The 23,045-nt window shown below is 44.2% G+C and overlaps 2 protein-coding genes across 2 annotated transcripts; one reads left to right on the top strand and one right to left on the bottom strand.

The window, feature by feature from the left end:
• The first annotated feature begins 7,599 nt into the window (after positions 1-7,599).
• Positions 7,600-14,006, top strand: LOC123425686 (elongator complex protein 1). Its single transcript, XM_045109395.1, has 6 exons — positions 7,600-8,019; positions 8,418-8,732; positions 9,929-13,011; positions 13,110-13,208; positions 13,374-13,695; positions 13,809-14,006. Exons 1-5 carry the CDS (start codon positions 7,858-7,860, stop codon positions 13,690-13,692), a joined length of 3,978 nt encoding a protein of 1,325 aa, XP_044965330.1. The 5' UTR covers positions 7,600-7,857; the 3' UTR covers positions 13,693-13,695; positions 13,809-14,006.
• Positions 14,007-14,220: 214 nt separating this feature from the next.
• On the bottom strand, positions 14,221-19,759 carry LOC123425687 (ADP-ribosylation factor GTPase-activating protein AGD5). The gene is made up of 11 exons (XM_045109396.1): positions 19,495-19,759; positions 18,629-18,687; positions 18,032-18,122; positions 17,040-17,094; positions 16,854-16,944; positions 16,569-16,767; positions 15,909-16,146; positions 15,574-15,752; positions 15,200-15,472; positions 15,046-15,101; positions 14,221-14,773 (listed from the first exon to the last, which is right to left on the bottom strand). Exons 1-11 carry the CDS (start codon positions 19,543-19,545, stop codon positions 14,635-14,637), a joined length of 1,431 nt encoding a protein of 476 aa, XP_044965331.1. The 5' UTR covers positions 19,546-19,759; the 3' UTR covers positions 14,221-14,634.
• Positions 19,760-23,045: the final 3,286 nt, after the last annotated feature.

Here is a 23,045-nt window from a genome sequence, read left to right as displayed (position 1 = left end):
ATGATGATCGGACTTGAGTTAGTAAATTTGGATCATGTGTTACTCGAATGACTAGAGGGATGTCAATTTGAGTGGGAGTTCTTAAGTAATATGATTAATTGAACTTATTATCATGAACATAGTCAACATGTATTTGCAAATTATGTTGTAGCTTGCGCTGTAGCTCCACTGTTTTTTATATGTTCCTACAGAAAACTTAGTTGAAAGATGATAGTAGCAATTATGCGGATTGTGTCCGTAAACTGAGGATTGTCCTCATTGCTACATAGAAGACTTATGTCCTTCATGCACCGCTCGGTGTGCTAAACCCCGAGCGTCGTCTGTGGATGTTGCGAACATCTGACATACACATTTTTATGACTACGTGATAGTTTAGTGCGTCATGATTTATGGCTTAGAATTGAGGCGCCCAAGACGTTTTGAACGTCACGGGACATATGAGATGTTCCAAGAGCTGAAATTAGGATTTCAGGCTCGTGCCTGTGTTGAGAGGTATGAGACCTCCGACAAGATTCTTTGCGTGCAAAGTAAGGGAGAAAAGCTCAATCGTTGAGCATGTGCTCAGATTGTCTAGGTGCTACAATCGCTTGAATCGAGTGGGATTTGATCTTCCATATAAGATAGTGATTGACATAGTTCTCCAAAGTCGTTGCCACCAAGCTACTAGAGCTTCGTGATGAACTATGGCATATCAGGGATGAACAAGATGATCCCTGAATTATTCGCGATGTTTGACACTGCAAAAGTAGAAATCAAGTAGGAGCATCAAGTGTTAATGGTTAGTAAAACCACTAGTTTCGAGAAGGGCAAGGGAAAGAAGGGATACTTCATGAATGGCAAACCAATTGTCGCTCTAGTGAAGAAACCCAAGGTTGAACCCAAACCCAAGACTAAGTGCTTCTATTATGTAACGACTAAGATGCATCTCTTTCCTTATTTGGGGGTGAGGCCTCAAAAGGGAAAGGGGCGTATCTAAACGTTTCGCAAGCGAGATAATCATAACATTACATAACTGAAAGAGTGACAAGTAGGGCATACACTTGTCATATGATAAGAGTATAGCATAAAGCTTACAGGCACACATTATTCAGAGCATAGTTTAGTCCAGCTACGGACGACATGAAAACAGGTAAAGCTATGAAATCCCGCATGCTGGCCCCACGATCATGACCACGGCCTCTAGTCCTCCGGGTAAGTCACGTACAGTCTGCCACAGTCCTCATCGAACTCCCACTTCAGCTGGCTGTCATCAGGATCTCCTGCGTCAGGCGTACCTGTACCCGAGGGTGTTTGTAGTAAACCGTGAGCCACGAGGACTCAGCAATTGAATGACCTTGGTATTGAATCTAGCCGAGTTAATGGGTGAGGAAGGTTAAGTGTATGGGTTTGCAGCAATCTAAGCATATTTGGTGGCTACCTTACGATGATCAAAGTAAACATCTGGTGGTCTACGCAAGTCATTCGAACACTAGGTTGATCACTAAGTGATCCTGAACACCTACTTACGTCAGGCATAACTCCATCGTGTTCACGATCAGAGAACGATCTCCGAAAGAGACAGTCACGGTTACGCACACAGTTGGCAGTTTTATTATAATTACTTTAAGTTGTCTAGAACCGGATGTTAACAAAATATCCATACCACATAACCGCGGGCATGGCTTTCCAAAAGATTAGACCCTGCAGGGGTGCTCCAACTAGTCCATTACAAATTACCACAGGCCGCATAGTAATCCTCTATCACGAAACTTGTGATCTCGTCGGATTCCTAAGAGGAAAACCTCAACTTTGAGGAGACCCAAAGTTTCACCGGAATCCCAATGCGCAAGATATATCGCTAAGGTAAGACAAATCTGGCAAGACCTCCCGACGTGTCGACGAACCCGATAGAGCCGTGTATCTTGTTCTCAGGACACAACGGATGAGCCATGGTTACCACGCCAAAACACCGAGTTGCCCCGGGGAGCGTTAATAAACTGCTCTGGGTTGGACCAACACTCATGAAGAGCACTGGCCCGGGTGGTTGATTAAATCCTCGGGGTAGCTATTCCCTATGCATTTTATTATTAAGTAATTAGCAATTAAAACCAAAGTTGGGGCCTGCCAGACAAGACTTAGCACTGTACGATTTATCAAGGGGGTCCCCGTAACAACCCCGAACGTGTTAGAAGCGATGAGTTATGGAATAAAACACCGGTAGCCGAAACTAAGGCGGCAACAACGGAACAAATCACCCGGCAAAAGGCTAGGTCTTTCGTTATTTACCAAGTATATAGGTGCATTAATTAAATAGCAGTTTAAACATAATGATATCAAAATGACCATGTTATCACATGGACCAGTTGGCACCTGCAACTAGCAAAGCTATCCTTTAGAGGTTGAGCAAGCCTACTTAGCCAAACAATATTTGCTAGGAGAGGGAAGTGTTTGAGGTTCATGGCAAGACAGATGGCATATATATCATGTGGTAGGCAGCGAGCATGTAACGATGGAAACGTGATTCTAAGCATAGCAAAGCTAGAAACGGTGTCAAGGTCACGGTCATCTTGCGTGTGATTTCTTCAGTCTGGAACTGCTCTTGTTCTTCCTGCACGTACTCTCCAGAATCCACGTACTCGCTCTCTGTTCCCGATGCTACCCAAGATAAGATAACAGCCAATGAACACCGGCGAAACATAATGCAACAACCAATATGATGCATGTGTGAAGAAGGAAGCATGCATCACTATTCTAGTCACTTTCATATGCATTAGTTGAGTTAATTAAATTCTAGACAGAACCTCATATTAAGTTATCTTGACATACATGAACATGGCATGAACATGTGCATCACGAGAAACCGATGCAAAAACATATAAAGAACGTAGTGAACGGAGTCTCGGATCAACCAGAAACTACGAAACAAGTTACAAAGGCCTACGGGTTCAAAATAGCCACAAACACAACTAAATGGGCACTCGCTGGTGTAACCAGGATGCCAAGTGATCAAGCACCACAATACAAGTGAAATGATGCCTAAGAACACACCACACCATCAACCAATGCTCACACAAGCTCTAAAACCATACAAACATACAATCTATTTTTGACAGCATCATAGCAGTTTAACTACAAGATCTACAGCAGCTACAACCCTCTAAATAATTCAATCAAGACATGAAATTGAAGCCATCCAAAAGCATTACAACCCTTGACAAAAAGCTAAGGCAAAGGAATCACCCATGAGCAGATCTACAGCCTCTAACTTGGACAAAATATCACAGTTTGGGACTTAGTGAAAATTACAGATTTTCACCAGCTGCTTATGCTCTGAAACATTTTGGCAACCTCCAAAATGATATCTACAGGAGGTGTATAAGCATGAAATTTTACAGGGAGCTAGACAAACATGACATCAAACAAACTTTAGCCAGTTGCTTGGGCTAATTCCCAACACAGGAGCAAATACACACAAGACAACCGTGGAAGAAAATAACTCGACATTCCCAGACTTGGTGAAATTCTCAGGGTTTCACAAGTCTGACAGATTCAGCCAAGTGCCCACTTTGACAGGGCACACTAGGTCCATACAAAAACCTAAGAACAAAATGAATGCCCCATGTTGTAGAGGGGTTCACCCACTACCATTCCATCAAGGAATCATCCACAAAGGATCAAGGCACCACCTGATATTAAGCTCTAAATAGGGCACCACAACAGAAAATAGCAGTTTTATGAAGTTACTCTAAAGTGAAATCTGATTGCACCAATGGATTCCTGGGAGGATTCTACCCCAAAAATCATATTCATAGATAGGTACTTGCATGAATCATCAATGCACAAAGCCAGCTCGAAAATTAACACATGGATTCCTATAAGCTACAAGTTACATATTGCCATATATGGAAGCTACCATATTTGGCATGTCCACATTTGGACACTTGCTAGAAAAAGACTAGACACCCATATAAGTATCTAGGCATGGCATAGCATCACAAACAAGGATGAACTAACATGGGGAGATGTGTTCATCCACACACACACACATGAGCACACACACATCCCAAGGCATATGTGCTCACACATGCACATGTATATGTGGTCTCTCTCTCTCTCTCTCACACACACACACACACAAACACATCTACATCTACACATGCACTTCACATACAAGAATCTACTCACACACACACATATAGTAGATACACACACCACCATATGTATATATTCACATATGGATACATATGCCTACTTAGCTAAATGTAGATGTGCATATACACATGCACACATACACTCCACACACCTGCATCTACAACACACACACACACAAGCTACAAAGCCCTAGAGAAAACGGGAGAGAAAATCATCAAGAAAAACCCTAGCAGCAAGTAAAACAACAAAAGGAAAAAAAGGGGGATGTGGGAGTCGAACCCATGACCCACTCGTCATTCCCCAGACACACACACCACCACGCTAGCGATTCAGAGCTTAACGGAGAGGGGGGTGTTGCTCTTTTGAGCAGCCCCCTCTGCTCTAACTGAAACTCAGGCGACCGAAACAAGGGACGCCTCGAGCGACACTCCGGCGACCTAACGACACCTGCTAGCTACGGCGCGGGACGCGGGAACATTGGGGGTCCCATTCCCAGACTTAGATCTGCGGGAGAGAGCCTGCAACAACAGCTGGCCGGCGCAGCATCTCCCTGCCACGACGGCGACAACAAAGCGACAAGATAGCTACGGCGAGCCTACGGGAGAAGGGAGAGGGGGAGGAGACGGCAATGCTCACCCTGGGGCTCTATGGAACCAACAAAGGGGAGGAAGAGGTCGGGGAAGCTTGTCGGAGCCGAAGCAGAACGCACCGCATGGAGCAGGACGACGACGACGCAGACGGGGAAGAGGCCGTCACCATGGTGGTTCTCCGGGGCTGCTAGCACCGGGAATGGAACGCGGGGAACCACCCCGAGCTCCTGGACATCCTCGCCGACGTCGGGGACGACAGCAGCGACCTTCCTCTCTCTCTCGGGTGTGCTCTTTGTCCTAGCTACAGAAGCTTACCTGGGGGAGAGATGGAGAAGGAGGAGGAGAGGGTGGCGCGCTAGGGAGGAACCCTAGGCACGGACTCCAACGCGGCTTATAAAGGAGGAGGTGGGAGGAACGGCGTCCGGCAACCCATGTGCTCGCACGAGCAGAGGAGGAGGGACGCGCGGGAGGAAAAAAGGGCAAGCAAAGGGTTTTGGTAAAAATAAAAAATAGTTAGGGCATGAGGGAATTATGCCCTATTTAACAAAAATGAATACCATATTTTCAGGACAAGATAATTCACACCTAAAACAGAAATTAGATGTTGTTGTTTGCTTTAAAACCCCATTAACCCAAGGCCCAAAACAAAAATGAGGACCACTTCTACATTCACAAATAAATCCTCTAAAGTATTAAAAAATTTATAACAGGATCAAGCAAAGTTTAAAACACAAGTTAAACTAATGGGTTGAGGGTTTGCAAGGTTGTAAACTCCACACTCAACCCAAACACATATATGGGCACTAGCACTTCCATGATGGACCAAACACTAGCAACACAAGTAAGGAGTGCAATGAATGCAAAAGAATGCCATGATGCAAAATGATGACATGGAATGATGGCCACATGAAATGATAACCTCTTCATAACTTCCATACATGGTTCAACAAGTGCCACAAGAGGAAAGGGGTTAAAAAAGGGAAAGAAAACATCTAGGCTGTTACATATTATGAGGGGAACAGTCACTGAAGAGGAACTGCCCTCGATACTTGGTAGATAAGAAGGCTGACAACGTCGACAGAAGTATATTGGATATACGTGTTATTGATGTGTACCTTACTAGTACTCCGAGTAGCACCGGGATATTAAATACCGGTTCAGTTGCTAAGTGTTAGTAACTCAAAATAAAAGCTACGAAATAGACGGAGACTAGCTAAAGGCGAGGTGACGATGTGTGTTGGAAGTGTTTCCAAGGTTGATAAGATCACCATCGCACGCTCACTCTACCTTCGGGATTAGTGTTAAACTTAAATGTTGTTTGGTGTTTGCGTTGAGCATGTACATGAATGGATTGTGTTTATTGCAATATAGTTATTCATTCAAAGAGATCATTCTGCCTAAATATACATTTTTGTTTACTTGAATAATAGATACTTTTGTCCATAGAAGATCAATAATATATACTTTTGTCCAAACAAAGTAATTTAAAGAGATCATTGTCCCTAAATGTATATTTCGTGTTATGAACATGGATATATTTTTGTCCATTGAAGATCACCGTAAATTTCGTGGCAGTTGGACTTTGTTTGGTATGGATTTTCTGCGAAACAAAAATAGCCAAAAAACAAAAACTTGCACTCGACACTAGGCCAATAAGTTAGTCAATCAAAATCATAAAAAGGTCCACCAAAACCATTTTTTTCTAAACATGGCACAAATACTTTATAGATTATAGATAGACACAACCTAGACACAATAGACATGTTAGGGCATCTTCAACGGCGCCCCGCAGGTTTCCTTCCTCATCCCTTTGCGGACAGGTGGACCAGTCCGCGGACATGGATGCGGGAGGCCGCTATCCAACCGTAGCCACATACATTTTGACAACGGTTCGAACCAACCGGACGAAATTTGTGCAAACACATCCAGACTTCATATAAACATGATGGATTTCATACAAACTAGACGAAAATGTTTACACTTTGAACATATTTTCACTAAAAGGGTAAAAGTATGTGCACGTACGGTCGCACAAAGCTCCACTCCCACAACACGGATATGCTCCACTTACACTGCTCATCGGAGTGGAACCGTCAGCTGATACTTCAGCCGGAGGGGAAGGGGGGCTCCTACGCTTCCGTGGAGCCCAGACGGGGGCTGCCATTGGCCAAAGATAACGAACCGGGCAGGTCATCACCTGTACAAGCCGATGACACACCGGCGGTGGCCTCCCGTGTTCTACTTTCCCTCGATGTTGGTGACGGACGCGGGCGCGCCGACCACTAACTCGTCAATCTCCGTGTAGCCGGCTTCTTTATTTGTCGACAGGGTGCGATTATTGGCGCGTCGACGATGGATAGCGCGACCGCAAGCACGGAAGGCGTGGTATGACGTGGCCTTGTCGACGATAGCGACGACTCTCATGCCGCCGTGCTCCATGCCGTGCCGGCTTGGAGCAACTCGCCGCTCCTCCGCGAGCTAACTTGGAGCGGTGAGTTTCTGAACCACGCCCCGCTTGGAGCGGCAGCTTGCTCCGTCGGGCCAGGCGCGCGGGAGGTGAAGCAATGAGCCGCCTCACTGGTATTCGGCGGGCCACCGAGCCGACTATTATGCCGGAGAATTGCTCTTCCCGCTTGTCGGATTGCATCAAAAGGGTGGAGAAGGAGGATATGGGGAGCGAACTTGGTGGTGCGATTCTTGCCAAGTGGTTGACCTCATTTAAGTAGAAGGACTTGCCGTTTAAAAAAAAAAACTGGACTTGCCCTTTCTTGCAAACTTTTGAGGTAGTTTCTCTAATGTTGAACAGTGGCCCTTGGATTGTGCACGGACAGCCTCGATCAAAGCGGGCCAGTTCCTCTTATCGCACCCTAAACTGGACGCTTTTGCCAAAAACCCTCAAACCCTAGACACCCGCGCCTTCGTCCCGCCGTCCGCCGCGCCTCGTCACTCCGGCGAGCTCCCCCCGGCTCGCCCTCGATCCTGCCCTCCTCTCTTGCTCTTTTTCCCGCAGCATCTCCCCCTCCCGACCCAGATCGCCGCCCTCGCTTGCAGACGCCCTGTGCCGCGACCGGAGGTCCCTTGTCCTCACCGTCCTCGATCGGCGCCGCCGCGAGCGATTTAAGGGGAAGGAGGCGAGATGAAGAATCTGAAGCTTGTGACCAGGATCGTGCAGGAGCTCCAACTCCATCTCGACGGCGAGACCCTCGTCGTATCCGCCATCGACGCCGAGCGCCACCGTGCCTTCTTCGTCTCCGCCGCCAACTTCATCTACTCCGTTCATCTCCTCGTCCCCACCCAGGTACGGATCCTCAACTCATGAATTCCATTCCATTCTATTGCGACTGCGGGTTCCTGCTTAAATTCTGAAAAATGTTTACACAGCAAATCAGAATATTTCGATTTATCATGGTAATGCTAAACTAGTTTGTTAGTACTCCCTCCGTTCCATAATATAAGTCTTTTTAGAAATTTCACTAGAGGACTACATACGGATGTATATAGACATAATTTAGAGTGTAGATTCACTCATTTTGCTTTGTATGTAGTCCCTTAGTGAAATTGCTTAAAAGACTTATATTTAGGAACGGAGGGAGTATATAGGAATTATATAGGAATGCATTTCAATCTAGAAAATGTGTTTGTATGTTGAGAGCTCGTGTTCCTGTTTTATTGATTGCCATGCTTTCTTTTCCACAGCGACCTCTGCAATGGAGTAAAACCACTCTGGATTCAGATGTGGGGGAGGTTCTTCTCGAGCCTGGAGATTTCATAGTTGCCATGGATTATCTGATGGAGAAGGAGTCTCTACTCCTTGGTTCATTGGACGGGTGTCTCTTATTGTATAACGTGGAGGAAAGAACAACTGAAGTTGTAGGAAGAGTAGAGGGTGGTGTCAAGACTATTGCATCTAGTCCTGACGGGGCCCTTCTCTCTGTAACAACTGGATTGGGGCAACTGCTCGTCATGACACATGATTGGGAAGTACTGTTTGAGACTTCTATTGACCCTCAAGTAAGTTTTCTATATCAGATCTGACTAAACATGTGGTGTACTCAGTGTGGTTACATATAATGGGTGCAGGGATTAGACCGTTCCATGAGCATCTTGTATTTTATGTAAAAAATAGGGGTTGCATAGTCCTTACATAAGGGCAAGCCCAACTTTCAGGCATTAGGATACATTTAAGGCGCGGATGATTATCATAAGAGATTCCCACCATATCATAAAATTCGCGTTCTTGAAAATCAGCACTTCTCCAAATCCAGAAGACAGATGGAATTCTAGGATTATCCTTTTGGGCAAAGACTTTTATGCAGACTTCTTCTGGATTATCTATACCATATTGTATTCTCGTAAGATGATACACGGTAGTTAAAGATCCACCAGGTGCTACATCATTAGCACATTGGGAGCATAAATAATTGTAACCATATATATATAAAATGACAGCAATGGAATCCCAATACCCTGCTTTTATTTGTGAAGTCTCTGTTCCTCAGTGATCAAAGTCCAAAATTCTATGAACCACCTCATGTTTGACTAGCCAATTAGATAACCAACTCTGATGCATTGTCTTCATCTCTTCCTCTTTGTATAAATATTTCACATTTCAGATGCAAGTTTGAAAGATTGCCCTGCTTTTTTATTTTTCTACACAAAAGAGACCCTCCCCTCCTAATTCACTAATTTGTAGGAAGGTACTGGACTTTTGGATTTGAAACAGAGAAATGTGGTGTGGTTTCTTAGTGTGTATGTTTTAGTGGGTCTCATGGTAGAATGGTATGAGTTGGGAAAACATATTGCAAGAGGACCTCCTAGTGCCAGATCCTGGTGTTTTTCCAAGTCTGAAGAGAGATCTGAAGGATTGGAGCATCACCAAAGAACTAGCCATGGACAGGGATGCGCGGAAGCGTGCTATCCATGTGCCAGAACCATGAGTTGGTGGCGAGATCTTATGGGTTTCACCTCTAGCCTACCCCAACTTGTTTGGGACTAAAGGCTTGGTTGTTGTTGTTGTTGTAAAACACACCGCATTTAATTAATTACTGCTGGAACACATCTCCCATAGATCTCCATGAATTAGGAGTGTATGATTATTATCTACTGCTTTATTTGTAGTCAATGCATGTTACCATGATGAATGGTCTAATATGTATATACACAGAAGTGATTTTATACCTTCTCCATTCTAACATCATTGTTCCTAGAGTGCTTCTGCATGCGAGATCAATAGTTCTGGTGGCCAGATCCAAAGTTGTGTCTCTTGGAGGGGTGATGGAAAACATTTTGCTACCCTTGGGGGCTTTGATGGTAGCCCTAAAAAACTTACTATTTGGGAGCGTGAATCTGGAAAGGTTCATTCTTCTTCAGACACCAAGAATTTCATGGGACAATCACTAGACTGGATGCCAAGCGGAGCTAAGGTTGTCACTGCCCATGACAGGAAAACAGAGGGAAAGTGCCCTCTCATTGTATTTTATGAGAAGAACGGCTTAGAAAGAAGCTACTTTTCTATTGAAGAACCAGCAGAGGTTGTCATCGAAGCATTAAAATGGAACTGCAACTCTGAACTCCTAGCTGCTCTAGTTTCTTGTGGCCAGTATGATGTTATTAAAATATGGTCCTGCAGCAACAATCGCTGGTATTTGAAACAAGAACTGCGCTACACAAAGAAAGAGGGGGTGAGGTTCTCTTGGGACCCGACAAAACCACTGCATCTCATTTGTTGGACACTGGAAGGTGAGGTCATCGCACACAGGTTTGCATGGACTACTGCTGTCAGTGAAACTTCAGTTGCATTAGTTATTGATGGCCCCCGTATCCTTGTAACTCCGCTCCATTTGGGCCTCATGCCACCCCCTATGTCTCTGTTCCATCTTGCATTTCCTTGTGCAGTGAATGAGGTTTGTTTTGTATCCAAGAACTCAAAGAACCATTTGACTGCTTATCTTTCAAATGGCAGCTTATGTGTTGTGGAATTTCCAGCAGCAGATACATGGGAAGAATTTGAGGGCAATGGGATAACTGTTGACCCTTGCCATTGTGACTTCAGTTTGAATAATTCTATGCATCTCACTTGGATAGATACACGTACCTTAATTGGTATCTGTGGCTGCAGTGATTACTGCTCTTCAACACCCATGAGGTCCAGTGAAGCTGGTAACTTCGAAGAAAAACATGATTCTCTGTTCTTTGTCAATGAGATTAAACTTGTATGTTCCGAGGACTGTTTGCCAGGTTCAGTGAGTTCATCTGGTTGGCAAGCTAGAGTATCAAAGAGAATGCCTCTGGAGGGTCCTGTTATTGGAGTTTCCCGAAACCCAGCAAAAGGAGGTTCAGCTTTTATCCAGTTAAGTGGAGGAAAGATTGTTGAATACTGTTCAGAGTTGAGAATGACTGCAACAATACAAAGCGGTGATCTTTGCCCTGATTATGATTTTCCAACATCATGTACTTCAATGACTGCCGTTCCATGCCATGAAAAGGGTGTGGTTCGAACCCTTCTGCTTGGACTTGATGACAGCTGTAAACTGCACCTGGGTAAAAGGTTATTGAGCAACAACTGCAGCAGCTTCACATTCTATTCCAGTTCTTATGGAGCTACTGAGCAGGTTGTGACCCACTTGCTTGTGATTACTAAGCAGGATCTTTTATTCATTGTGGACGTCAATGACATTTTACTTAAAAACGGCCAAGTGACAATTGATAGCCATGTTAACAGCCATCCTCGAGCAAAGCCAAGCAAAGAGCATATCACTGTGTGGGAAAAAGGAGCAAAATTGATTGGTGTTCTCCATGGTGATGAAGCGGCTGTCATAATTCAAACAACCCGTGGTAACTTAGAGTGTATGTACCCTAGAAAACTGGTCCTTGTTGCAATTGTTCAGGCACTGGTCCAGAGGCGTTTCAAAGATGCAATGGACATGGTAAGACGCCATCGGATAGATTTCAATATGTTGGTTGATTATTGTGGATGGAAAGCTTTTATCAAGTCAGCAACAGATTTTGTTCAAGAAGTCAATAACCTCAGCCATATCACTGAATTTGTTTGCTCAATTAAGAATGAGAATGTCAGCAGCAAACTGTATGAGGCCTACATATCATTTCCTGAGCAGTGCTCGAGCTCAATGGATAGTGAAAATCTGCATGGCGCCTTCTCAGAGAACAAAGTAACATCCGTACTGATGGCAGTCCGAAAAGCCCTTGAGGAACAGACAGAAGAAAGCTCGTCAAGAGAACTGTGCATATTGACCACTTTGGCGCGTAGCGAACCTCCATTGTTGGAAGAAGCATTAAATAGAATTAAAGTCATTCGAGAACTGGAACTTCATGGGGGTGATGACGGCCGGCGAAAGCTTTACCCATCTGCTGAAGAGTCTTTGAAGCACTTGCTTTGGTTAACAGAACCAGAAGCTGTTTTTAATGCTGCTTTGGGACTATATGATCTGAATCTTGCTGCTATAGTTGCTTTAAATTCCCAAAAAGATCCAAAGGAGTTCCTTCCTTTTCTCAAGGGTCTTGAATGCCTACCTCCTGCTATTATGAGGTACACAATAGATTTGAAACTTGCAAGATATGAGAGTGCTCTCAGAAACATTGTTTCTGCTGGTAATGAGTATCATGCGGACTGCATGGAACTCCTTAATTCGAACCCTCAGCTCTTCCCACTGGGGCTCCAGTTATTTAGTGACCCAGATAAAAGACATCAAATTCTTGAGGCATGGGGTGACCATCTTTTTGAAGAGAAATGCTTTGGAGAAGCTGCAATAACTTATCAATGCTGCTCATCATATCAGAAATCTTTGAAAGCTTATCATGTCTGTGGGGACTGGAGAGGTGTGTTCACTGTTACAGGCCTTTTGAACTTCACAAAGGAAGAAATTCTTCAGCTAGCACAGGAGCTATGTGATGAGTTCCAAGCACTCGGGAAGCCAGGAGATGCTGCCACAATCGCACTGGAGTATTGTTCAGATGTTGATAGAGGTGTAGGCTGCTACATCATGGCAAGAGAATGGGAAGAGGCCCTTAGAGTGGCTTATATGCACAGCAGGCAGGATCTTGTTGATACTGTTAAAGATGCAGCTCTGGAGTGCGCTGCATTGCTGATATCTGAGTATCAGGAAGGATTGCTGAAGGTGGGTAAATATCTAGCACGCTACGTCGCTGTGCGGCAGAGGAGATTATCTCTCGCAGCTAAACTACAGTCAGAGGACCGATTTATGGATGTCGAAGACGACAACATTTCAGAAGTGAGCTCTAGCTTCAGCGAAATGAGTGCATACACCACGAGGTTTGTTACTGTGCCGCTTTAAGTTGCCCAGCCCTTGTGCTTAATTTTCCAATCCCATCTTCCTTATTTAATATGATTTCCGAATGCTGTGTGGACAGATCAACAAAGGAATCGAGTGCGTCTGTCATATCTAGCAGCGCCAGCAAGTCACGTGGGTCAAGACGTCAAAAGAAAGGTGGCAAGATACGAGCTGGAAGGTAGGCAACTCTGTTTTCTTGTTATCAGATTATTGCACCCAATGCTGTGTTTTGTACTCCCTCCGTCCGATAATGTAAGACGTTTTTTTTACGGAGGAAGTGTACTATTTTAAAGCCTGTTTGTCTGTTTATCTTGTCGACTCACTAGAAGCACTGTTTGTGCAGTCCTGGGGAAGAGATGGCACTTGTGGAGCATCTCAAGGGGATGTCTCTGGCCACTGGAGCGCAAAAGGAGCTTAAAAGCCTGCTTGTAGTTCTAACACAGCTGGGGAAAGAAGATGTCGCCCGTCAGGTGCAGCTCGCTGGGGACAATTTTGAAATATCGCAGGTGGCTGCAGTGAAGTTGGCCGAGGATACAATGTCTACCGACAAGATGGACGAGAATGCGCATACCCTTGAGCATTACACGAAGATGCTGAGAGCGCATCAGCCTGCGGCAGGCGAAACCTCCTCCTGGCGAATCAAAGCTCTGTCGCCGCCTTGACTGGTATGTCCTCCAGTTCCCTGATTGCAAGTTTGTAACTCTATTTTGGAATGAAATAATACTGGTACTTGGAACGGATCAACAACGCCGGTGTGATTTTTGAAATATTGCTTCAGGTTTGCCAACGTGTTGCTGTTGGGACACTGGAGGTTGGCCAGGCAGCGCTGATGTTTGCTGTACGTCCCAACATGTTTCAGCAATTTTGTAGTTGTATCATTTATCGTGGATATCAAAGTTTATGTCATCGGTCTATCACAAGTACCAACAGTTGATTATTTTTGGCAGAAATAATATTGCTGAAATGTACATTTCAATACTTAGTACATCACAAGTACCGATAGTTGATCATTTTCAAGGAGGGATTCACATATGCTACTCTTCTTAGAGGACGAGGAGAACCGTCTAAATCTTGTATCGTGTGCAGACAGACCGTACTAACCAAAAAACTAATTTAATGGGCAAGAACCGTCTAAATCTTGTATCATGTGCAGCCAGACCGAAAAAACCAACACATGCAAAAACTAAAGGTAGTTAAAACAGCATTCAGTGCATTTAAAGGGCAAGCCACAACAATACAATCACATATGTGGAACACAACAGAATAAAATTATTGGCGTACAATACAAAGTAATGGATATATGGTATTGCAACTACACCCTGAACAAGAGAAAAAAGTTCCAACAGGCCCACAAAGGAATCCTCTGTTTGAAGTTTTTGGCATCGCTGTAACAATGAGACTATTCAGCTGTAGGAAACAACATGAGCAGTTTTCTGCCATATCCGCACTTGTTGGCCCACAAGGTGATGTAACTATGTATCCACAATTGGCAAAGCTGCCTCGGTAAAACAGTGTACAAGCGCCCCCAACCTTCTCCTAAATCTGCCGTGCTTATCGCCCAATGGAGGCCCCTCTCTCATCCATTTCCAAGCATTCCAAGCCATTCATCGCTTCGAGAACATTCCTTGAGTTAATGAGGAAAAATCGTACTCTTTGCCTGATTGAGAGGGCATGGTAGTAGAAGAGGTAGGGCTCGATGTGCTCTTGTTAGAACTTGCAGTTGTGACCCCATTTGCTGGCACGCTGCAAACCCGCAAGTGCCATCAGAAAACAAAATGTAATATCTGTTTTCATATGTAGTACTTCCTCTGTTCCTAAATACTACTAGTCTTTTTAGATGTTTCATCAGGGAACTACATACGGATGTATATAGACATACTTTAGAGTGTAGACTCACTCATTTTGCTCCATATGTAGTCTTCTAGTGAAATCTCTAGAAAGGCTTATATTTACGAACGGAAGGAGTATTGCTTAAGTATGAACCGACACAAACTCATAAAGACAACATAACTTACCTGGGCGAACCAAAACCAAAGTTTCCAGAAAAGAAGTCCTGATTGTTGTTCCCAGCCTGCCAAACAGTAGACCAAATAAAAAGGGAGATGAAACAAACAATATAACTAATAACACTATAATGGCCGTATCTAAATATTATCTACAAGTCGTCACCTTGGCGACACCATTCTGTGGTGCTGCTGCCTGAATTGATGCAGGGTTTTGATAACCTAAATTTGGCCAGCTATGTGAAGGCAAGCTTCCATTAGGGGCACTGGAACCGTTAGTATTTAGCACACTGGCATTTCCAGGAACCATTTGGGGTGCATTCCCCGGAACCATTTGGGGTGCATTTCCAGATTTAAGAGCAGCCATCAGTAAAGCTTGCTGCTGGGTCATAAAAGCAAGCTGCTGCTGATGGATAGCAAATGGTGATACCATATTCGACTGCAAAAAACAAGTATTTCTTTTAGGTAGAGCCTACATGTGCTCTTGTGGTCAGAGCCATTTCAAATAAACATATTAGCGAGGGGAGTGCTTGTGCTGACCTTCTCAAACAGACTCATGATATCTGTCTGTGGGTTTGATTTGGAAGCAACTGGAGCTGAAGACCCTGTCACAGTTGGAGAGTCTTTAAATAAGTCTTCTATTCCTGATGTAGACTGGGCCTTACTTTCTACTGGCTTAGCAGTATCCTTTTTCTCGGAGTTAGGTGCTGGTTCTGCAGCTGAATAATTTTAATATCCATGAGGAATGCAAAACGAATTGACATGGCAATCCAAAAACAAAATGGTATCTCCACTAAGTGTAGAAAATAGACACCATGCAATGCTCATGACAAGAGAATAATTTCTCATTCAAAAAATTACTCGTAAGAGCTTACACTGGAACCCATCCCAAGCATTATCGTCGTGGGAAGATGACTCTGGTTCTTTCTCAGTTGTTCCGTCCATCGATAACATGTTAAAGAGGTCAATGGCATAGTCAACTTTCGGAGGGGGTGCAACTGATGGCTGATGAACTTTTGGGGGTGTCACATCAACTTTAGCAGGAGATTTTGCTGGCTGAGGAGGCGAAGCAACCTTGGGAACTGGTAGTTCTGCTTTTGGCTGAGGTGATGCCTATTTTCCAGATCGAAAATCAAGGTTATCAACAGAAGAAAATTTTGTTCAATGGGATATAGTGAATACAAAAAACTAAGCAGAGTCCCCGAGATTACTTAAAGTAGATGTGATCAAATGCATATAACACACCCTATATGAGAGCTTACATGTCTTTCTTCATTCAAGATTACATATTTAGACGGTTGTCGGTTGGTATTACTTAAGTAACAAGAATTTTGCAACAGATAATAACCCATAATTTTTTAACGTACATAGTAACAAGAATTTTGCAACATGAATTATTCAGCTTGAGTTCAAAAAGGAGTGCTTATCTTTCAACACTTCATCATGAAGGAAAACAAATACCAAGGCCGTCAAGGCCAGGTGCCAACAAATTAATAGTTGCCTAGTAAAAGCCTTTGGTGGTGCAAAAGGGTTACCTGCGTGTGCATCCTAGAAGACACTGGAGGAGCTTTTCTCGTAGCAGCTGGTGAAACACGGTGTTGCTCAAATGAAGATTTTTGAGCGTGCCCACCCCTGTTAGCATGACTGGCCAGAGATTCAGAGCTCTTTTCATCTCGAGCAGCAGAGGGCAGTTTTGATGTCCCATTCCTTGGTATCCACCTCTTGTCCTCGTATCTATATTTCAGACATTATGTTACTACATATTTGAAAAGTATGGAGAACAAATTATGCTACACAGTAAGAGCAAGAATGAATCATACTTCGCACGGATGAAGTTTTCTATCCCAACCCTGTCATAATTAGGGGGCAGCTCTGCTTCCCAATAGCCATTTGCCTTTTCATTTCCCATAGCTGCAAGGACATGAATACGATTATCACATGAAATGAGATCATAGTTTTGTTAACAAAAAATTCATTTATAAATTTCAGGAGAGAGTAATCCATACATTGAATAAATGCAACTTGCTCTGGCAGCCATGTATCTAGAGTAGCAGACCTTACCTGCATCAGGAAGGAATGTTTTGTAGGAATGGAATAAAAACTGAATGTTGCATAATCCTCAAATGTACATAATACGGCAGACAAGATGAAAGTAAGAAAAGTTATGCCATAAAGAACTGAACATAAGGAACAGTTAAAGAACTGTTGATGTTCTCTCCTGGTAAGTACACTATTTTGGTTTCTACTTGTTAAGCTTCATGCACTAGCCAATGCAACCAAAAGTCCGAACTGATGGAAAGGGCCAGGCAATACACATATACACTTCAACACCCCCTCTCACGTGTGATGCTGAAAGTCAACACGTGGATAGACTCAGAGGTATGGCTCAAAAGAGGCCTATACGTGGACAAAGGGGGGGGGGGCAGCAATTTTTGCATAAGTTGCGAAAGCCAGGATTTGAACTCAAGACCTTAGACTCTGATACCATGTTAAGCTTCATGCACTAGCCAAGTAGCCAATGCAACCAAAAGTCCGAACTGATGGAAAGGGCTAGGCAATCCACATATACACTTCAACATTGCTCAACACAATCATACTGGAATGCTACAAAACCAAAGTAACAGAAACATAGGCATATGAATACTCAAAATCCATGAAAAAGAGAATGGCCTACAATGTTTATTTTTTCCTTGTGGGGTATGACGGGGCTAAGCTAACCCACAGAAACTGAGTTCTGGAGCATGACCACTTTATTGGGTTGTATTATGATATGCTTACATCAACTCAATTTACCTATTTAGCAGGCAATGAGTTTAAGACGTTGGGCATTTCAAGAACCCTAGCATGCCCAAATTGTCCTGAAACGTTGTTCGCCTCATGCCAGACATCACCATTGTGGCTTCTACTAAGTCTTGTCAAAACAACTAAATGAAGACATAGCTTTTCCAGCGAGAGTGGAGTCGGAAAAAGAAGCAGTTGACTAATGCAAATGACTGACCTTTGATATGTGTACCCCAAGGCTTCTATGAATTCCAGAACACTGCATGCATACAAAGATCCCAAGATTGACACTTGCCCATCGAGGACCCCTGCAGCATGGGCAAAGTGTTAGCAATTGTTGTGACTAGAACAAGAATTGTGAGCACAAGTGTTCAATTCGCAATGAATGCATAGAAATGGAACTCAAAGCATCCACACATGCGAACGGAGATAGAGGGAGAAGACTAGACTAAAAGGTAACTATAACTGAACAATATCATTTCAACATCTTTCTCCACAGATTTGTAGTTGTCACCTTTCTAGATACAAGGACTAATGATGCATCAACACAATAAATCTATTCCCACGTGCATAGTATAGGCCAACCTAAGATATTAAATCTTGAAACACAAGGTAAGGCATAAAATAACTACTATAGCATTAACTCTATAAGCATAACACGGATTAGCAAATGGAACTGACGACTGAAATGTCCAATTCATGAATCAAACAGTTGCCTACCAAAATAGGCCATGTCAAATCTATCAATAACATAAATTTTGTCCGACCCATCAATAGCTACGTTCAAAACAACCAATTGCATAGGACCACTCACTTTGATTTGCAGTCTGCACATTCTCTGTTCTCCGGCAACCGCAGAAGGCTTTCCAATATCTGGAAATAAATGTAGACAAAGAATGACGACGGGTCATAAGCACTACACGACAAACATGAGTAACACACGGAACAGAAATATTTGATTGCAACATAACAAGCACACATGCTGTCGCTTCCTTTTGGCTCAGGTTACATCAAAGATAGCCAGTGAGATTACTTACACGATGTAATAACCCTTCTGTTCCACGATTTGTGCCACACAAATATAGGAGGCACCAAATTGAAGTGATATTTGACGGGACCTACGTCATGCTTGCCCTTATTTGGTACCGTGGACATACTAGAGTGCTACTACATCACATAACAGAGTGCTACTACTCTATCGAACAGGAGGGTGTTACTCAAGTTTTGTGCCCCAAAGGTATATGAGCAACAGATACTATGAAGCAGCATATGAGCAAGCATTGCACCTTCTCTATAATCCCACCCAAGAGACGGAAATCCGCAACGGAGCGATGAAATCTACAATCAAACCGCCGAATGGCGATTTCCATCTGTCAACTCACTTGGACAAGGCTGTCTGATCGAGCTACCTAACGCGCAACTAGCAACCGCGTCCACTTTCTTGATTTCTCGGTCATCAAAACGCGGCGAGGGGAAAGCTCGGATCTGCTCCTCATCAGGAACCGCAAAACCAATCGCAGATCCACGCCGTCGCGGATCCCGAATCCCGCCCGAAAAGAGGAGCTGCGCGTCCCGTCGGCTCTCGTTTGATTCCCGGTCCATTCGAAGCAGCAGCGCGTGGCTCCGATCTAACGATGATGGTGTTGAGGGGAAGGGGGGAACAGTGGCGACGGGACGGACCTTCTTGTGCCTGGCGTTGAGCTCCTTGGAGACGGAGGCCTTCTCGTTCATGGCTGATCGCCGGATCCTCCGACCGGGAGGGGAGATCGCAGGGATTCGGGCTCCCTCCCTCCCTCTGTCTGTCTCTCTCTCCTCCCTGTTTTTGCCGCGTCGAGGGGGAGAGAGGAGAGGAGAGGTGTGCAGAGGAGAGGGAGGGATCTGTGCGTCTCCTCTCGGCTTGACCTTCCCCACCTCTCTCTCTCTGAGTAGTTTTTTCTGTTGGAAAAACAATCTTATTTTGTTCACGAGATTATGTTTTTGTATGTGGTGTGGTGATGACGGTGTGGTGAGGGTCTGCTGGCCTAATCACGGCACGACAACCACGATTATATACCAAGAAAGGGATATTTATTTATCATACTCGTTGCATTCACACTTGCAATTGCACCGACCGACCAGTGTAAACAACGTCAGGTGAATATCGCTGTTATTTTGTTTTGATCCATAAATATGAAAAAGGAACTATGAAGATGAAGATGACACGAGGGCACGTATGGGCTCTCTAGGGCACACTGCAATGATGTGAGTATCTACAACCGGAGGCCATACACTCCAAACTTTTAAAATGTCTGCCCAGTCCTTCTTCGAACAAAAAATGTCATTCAATCACACGAGTCAAATCCAACCCAAACGACCGATTGGACCGACAATCCCCTTGCCATGCTCATATGTAGGGCACATATGGGTACACTCATACGTGTTTGTCATGTAGGACTGGCCGGAAGGGCCACACTAAATCGTTTGAAGCCACCCCTTCTTGGCCGAGCTGACATGTTCCTTTTCTCTTTTCCGTCTCGTCCACACAAGTGTTATTGTAGCTCCCCCTTGTTGTTGCTTCGTTGTCGTCCACAACCCACAACGCCTCCGAATGTGCCGCCACCGTACACCATCATGTACGTCCATCTCCTCCGGATATACACCTCATGTTGTGTGTGTTCTACGAAATGTTCGAGCAGTTTTTTATTGTTTTAATCATTTGCAGGTCACTGATGGATACATCGTTGAATGATAGCTACGAAACACGAACATTGATGAATTCATAAACAAAGAGTTCATTGAATGGTCGGATTTGGGTGACGGAGATGTTGAAATGATGACCATTCAAGTACAAATGATGAAGGAAGAGCAGCACGTGTTGAACTTCAAGGGTTCGCTAAATGGCTGAAGAGTTATTTCCTAGTATAGGATCGTCGACGCCCGCCTTCTGAACACGAACTACTTCACACTAGACCCAAAATACCATGAAGGTTTCTTTCAACATCGCTTCCAGATGATCAGAGCTTTGTTCTTGCGTCTGGTGACTACCGTCGAGAAGGATGATAATAACTTCAAGCTAAGGAAGGACTGTTGTGGCGAACTTTCCTTCTCTCCTCAACAAAAATGCACGATGGCTCTTATGATGCTTGCTTATGGTAAGTCTGCATATGCAATTGATATAAAAATCAGGATAGGAGAGAACACATGCTTGAAGACCACGGTGGATTTTGCACACACCATGGTGAAGGCGTTTGGACCAGTGTACATGAGAGAACCAACTCGAAAGGGTAGAGAAAAAATGTTGACAATTGGAGCATCACAAGGATTCCCATGTATGTTCGGATCAGTTGATTACATGCACTAGCAATAAAAGAACTATCCAAGAGGTTTGAATGGGCAGTACCAAGGTCACACCAAAGAAACCACCATCATACTTGAAGAAGTGGCATCAACGGACTTGCAGATTTGGCATGCTTTCTTCGGCACACCTGGTTCTAACAATGACATCAATGTGCTCCAATGAGCTCATTTGTTCAAGTGACTTTTGTGATGGGAAAGCTTTGTCATGCCTACACCATCAACAAGCACAACCATAACATGGGGTACTACCTTGCCGATGGTATCTACCCTCAATGGGCGGCATTTGTGAACACTATATCAGATCATCAAGGTAGGAAAAATGTCACTTTGCACAAGCACGAGGAGGTGCTAGGAAGTATGTGGAGGCGACATTCAGAGTGCTCCAAGCTCGTTGGGGTATTGGTCATGGAGCTGCAATGATGTTGGAAGCGGAGACACTTCGGCAACCCATGACAAGTTATGTAATCTTGCACAACATGATTATCAGGGATGAGGCCGAAGGGGCAACCCACGCGATTTTGAGAAGCCCAAAGTTTAGGCCCGCCTATCGAAACAAGAGGTTGAGCATATTGCCAACTTTCTTGAGATGCATCGACAACTTCAAGATCAACTGTTGTAGATACAACTTCTCAATGATCTTGTGGAACATATGTGGATCCACAGTGGAAAACACACACTAAACTATGCATTTTATGTTTAAATTATGCACTATGATCAAATTTTAAGTTTGGACAATGTTTGTATGTGCTACTCAATGTTTGTGTATGATGATTGACGTGCGTGTGTTTGAATGGATTTGAGATTTCAAAAATAGGGGTCGGGTTTGCAAGTGGAGTCATTTGAGGACCAGAACGATGTTGCCATCGGGTGCGTCCGCAAAAGTATAGGGGCCCTCCGCTTGTAGATGACTAGGCTGCCATGACATTATTGTCGCCTGCCGAAGTGGTATATTCCTCCCTCTTTACCTATCTCCGGATGCGCCGCTTGCCGGAGTGGTAAGAGGGTGCTTTATCCAAAGTGGAAGGGTTGCATCCGATTTCGTGAAGCACATATTCGTGCTTGTTTTTGGGGCGGGGGGACAATGGCGGTCCGTGAGAGAGGACAAGAAATTGGCGACTCGCCTGTGTGGCCTTCCTCGGACCAAAGCAGCGGCGGACTCCCATGTTTCACTTTTCCTCGGTTTGATTAACGAACGCGGACAGGTTGGCCACTGACTCGCCGAGCTCCGCGTATCGAGCATATTTCTTCATCAACCGGATGCGGTTCCGCCATTGTTGACGGTGAATGACATGGTGTTTGGCCTCGTCCATGCCAGGCATGATACCAGCTCTGCCATGCTCCTTGAAAGTGCATCCTATCCCTTGGTGTTTTTTGGTAATTCATCACAACATATAACTCGTTGAACTAATGACCACTAAAGATGGTTTCAGGAAAAGTTCAATGGTTGCCATAGCTAGGATGGTTTTGTGGACCCCTCATGATGCTAAGGAAACACATTGGCAAAATCTCAAAGACTCTACATTTGATCACATTGAATCTAGAGGAAATCCAATACTATTAAGAGGGATGAGGTTTTGATGATGACTCACGTGCTCAAGTTCTTAGATGTTTGCCACCATATACCCTTAACCACATTCTCAAATCATTTGTCCAAAACCATAAAAGTCAACTCGGTCCCACCAGTTAGTTTCTATCCGGACCCATCGATTTTAACATAGACAGAGCCAGAACCAACCCCTAGAAACTCACTCACACCGAGATGGCGTTCGGTCTCACTGAAGTGCAGTGACCAAGTTGTTGTAATCGGTTGATGTCATCTCGAAACCACCAAGACGAATTGATCGGAATTACCAAGACTTGGAAACAACTTAAGACATCACGAATCGGTCACTCTG

The sequence above is a fragment of the Hordeum vulgare genome, chromosome 2H, assembly GCF_904849725.1.
Source record: "Hordeum vulgare subsp. vulgare chromosome 2H, MorexV3_pseudomolecules_assembly, whole genome shotgun sequence".
NCBI classification, from domain to species: Eukaryota; Viridiplantae; Streptophyta; class Magnoliopsida; order Poales; family Poaceae; genus Hordeum; species Hordeum vulgare.
The sequence above is the reverse complement of the archived record's forward strand: the minus strand, read 5'-3'. Positions and strand labels throughout refer to the sequence as shown.

What these genes read in the sequence shown, in the direction of transcription:
- LOC123425686 (XM_045109395.1), top strand. Translation starts at nt 7,858, where the DNA reads ATGAAGAATCTGAAGCTTGTGACCAGGATCGTGCAGGAGCTCCAACTC. An exon ending in ATCTCCTCGTCCCCACCCAG is followed by an intron (nt 8,020 to 8,417) that starts GTACGGATCCTC and finishes TCTTTTCCACAG; the next exon opens with CGACCTCTGCAATGGAGTAA. An exon ending in ATGAGTGCATACACCACGAG is followed by an intron (nt 13,012 to 13,109) that starts GTTTGTTACTGT and finishes CTGTGTGGACAG; the next exon opens with ATCAACAAAGGAATCGAGTG.
- LOC123425687 (XM_045109396.1), bottom strand. Translation starts at nt 19,545, where the DNA reads ATGAACGAGAAGGCCTCCGTCTCCAAGGAGCTCAACGCCAGGCACAAG. An exon ending in TCAACGCCAGGCACAAGAAG is followed by an intron (nt 18,688 to 19,494) that starts GTCCGTCCCGTC and finishes ATTTATTTCCAG; the next exon opens with ATATTGGAAAGCCTTCTGCG. An exon ending in GCAAGTTGCATTTATTCAAT is followed by an intron (nt 16,945 to 17,039) that starts GTATGGATTACT and finishes ATGTCCTTGCAG; the next exon opens with CTATGGGAAATGAAAAGGCA.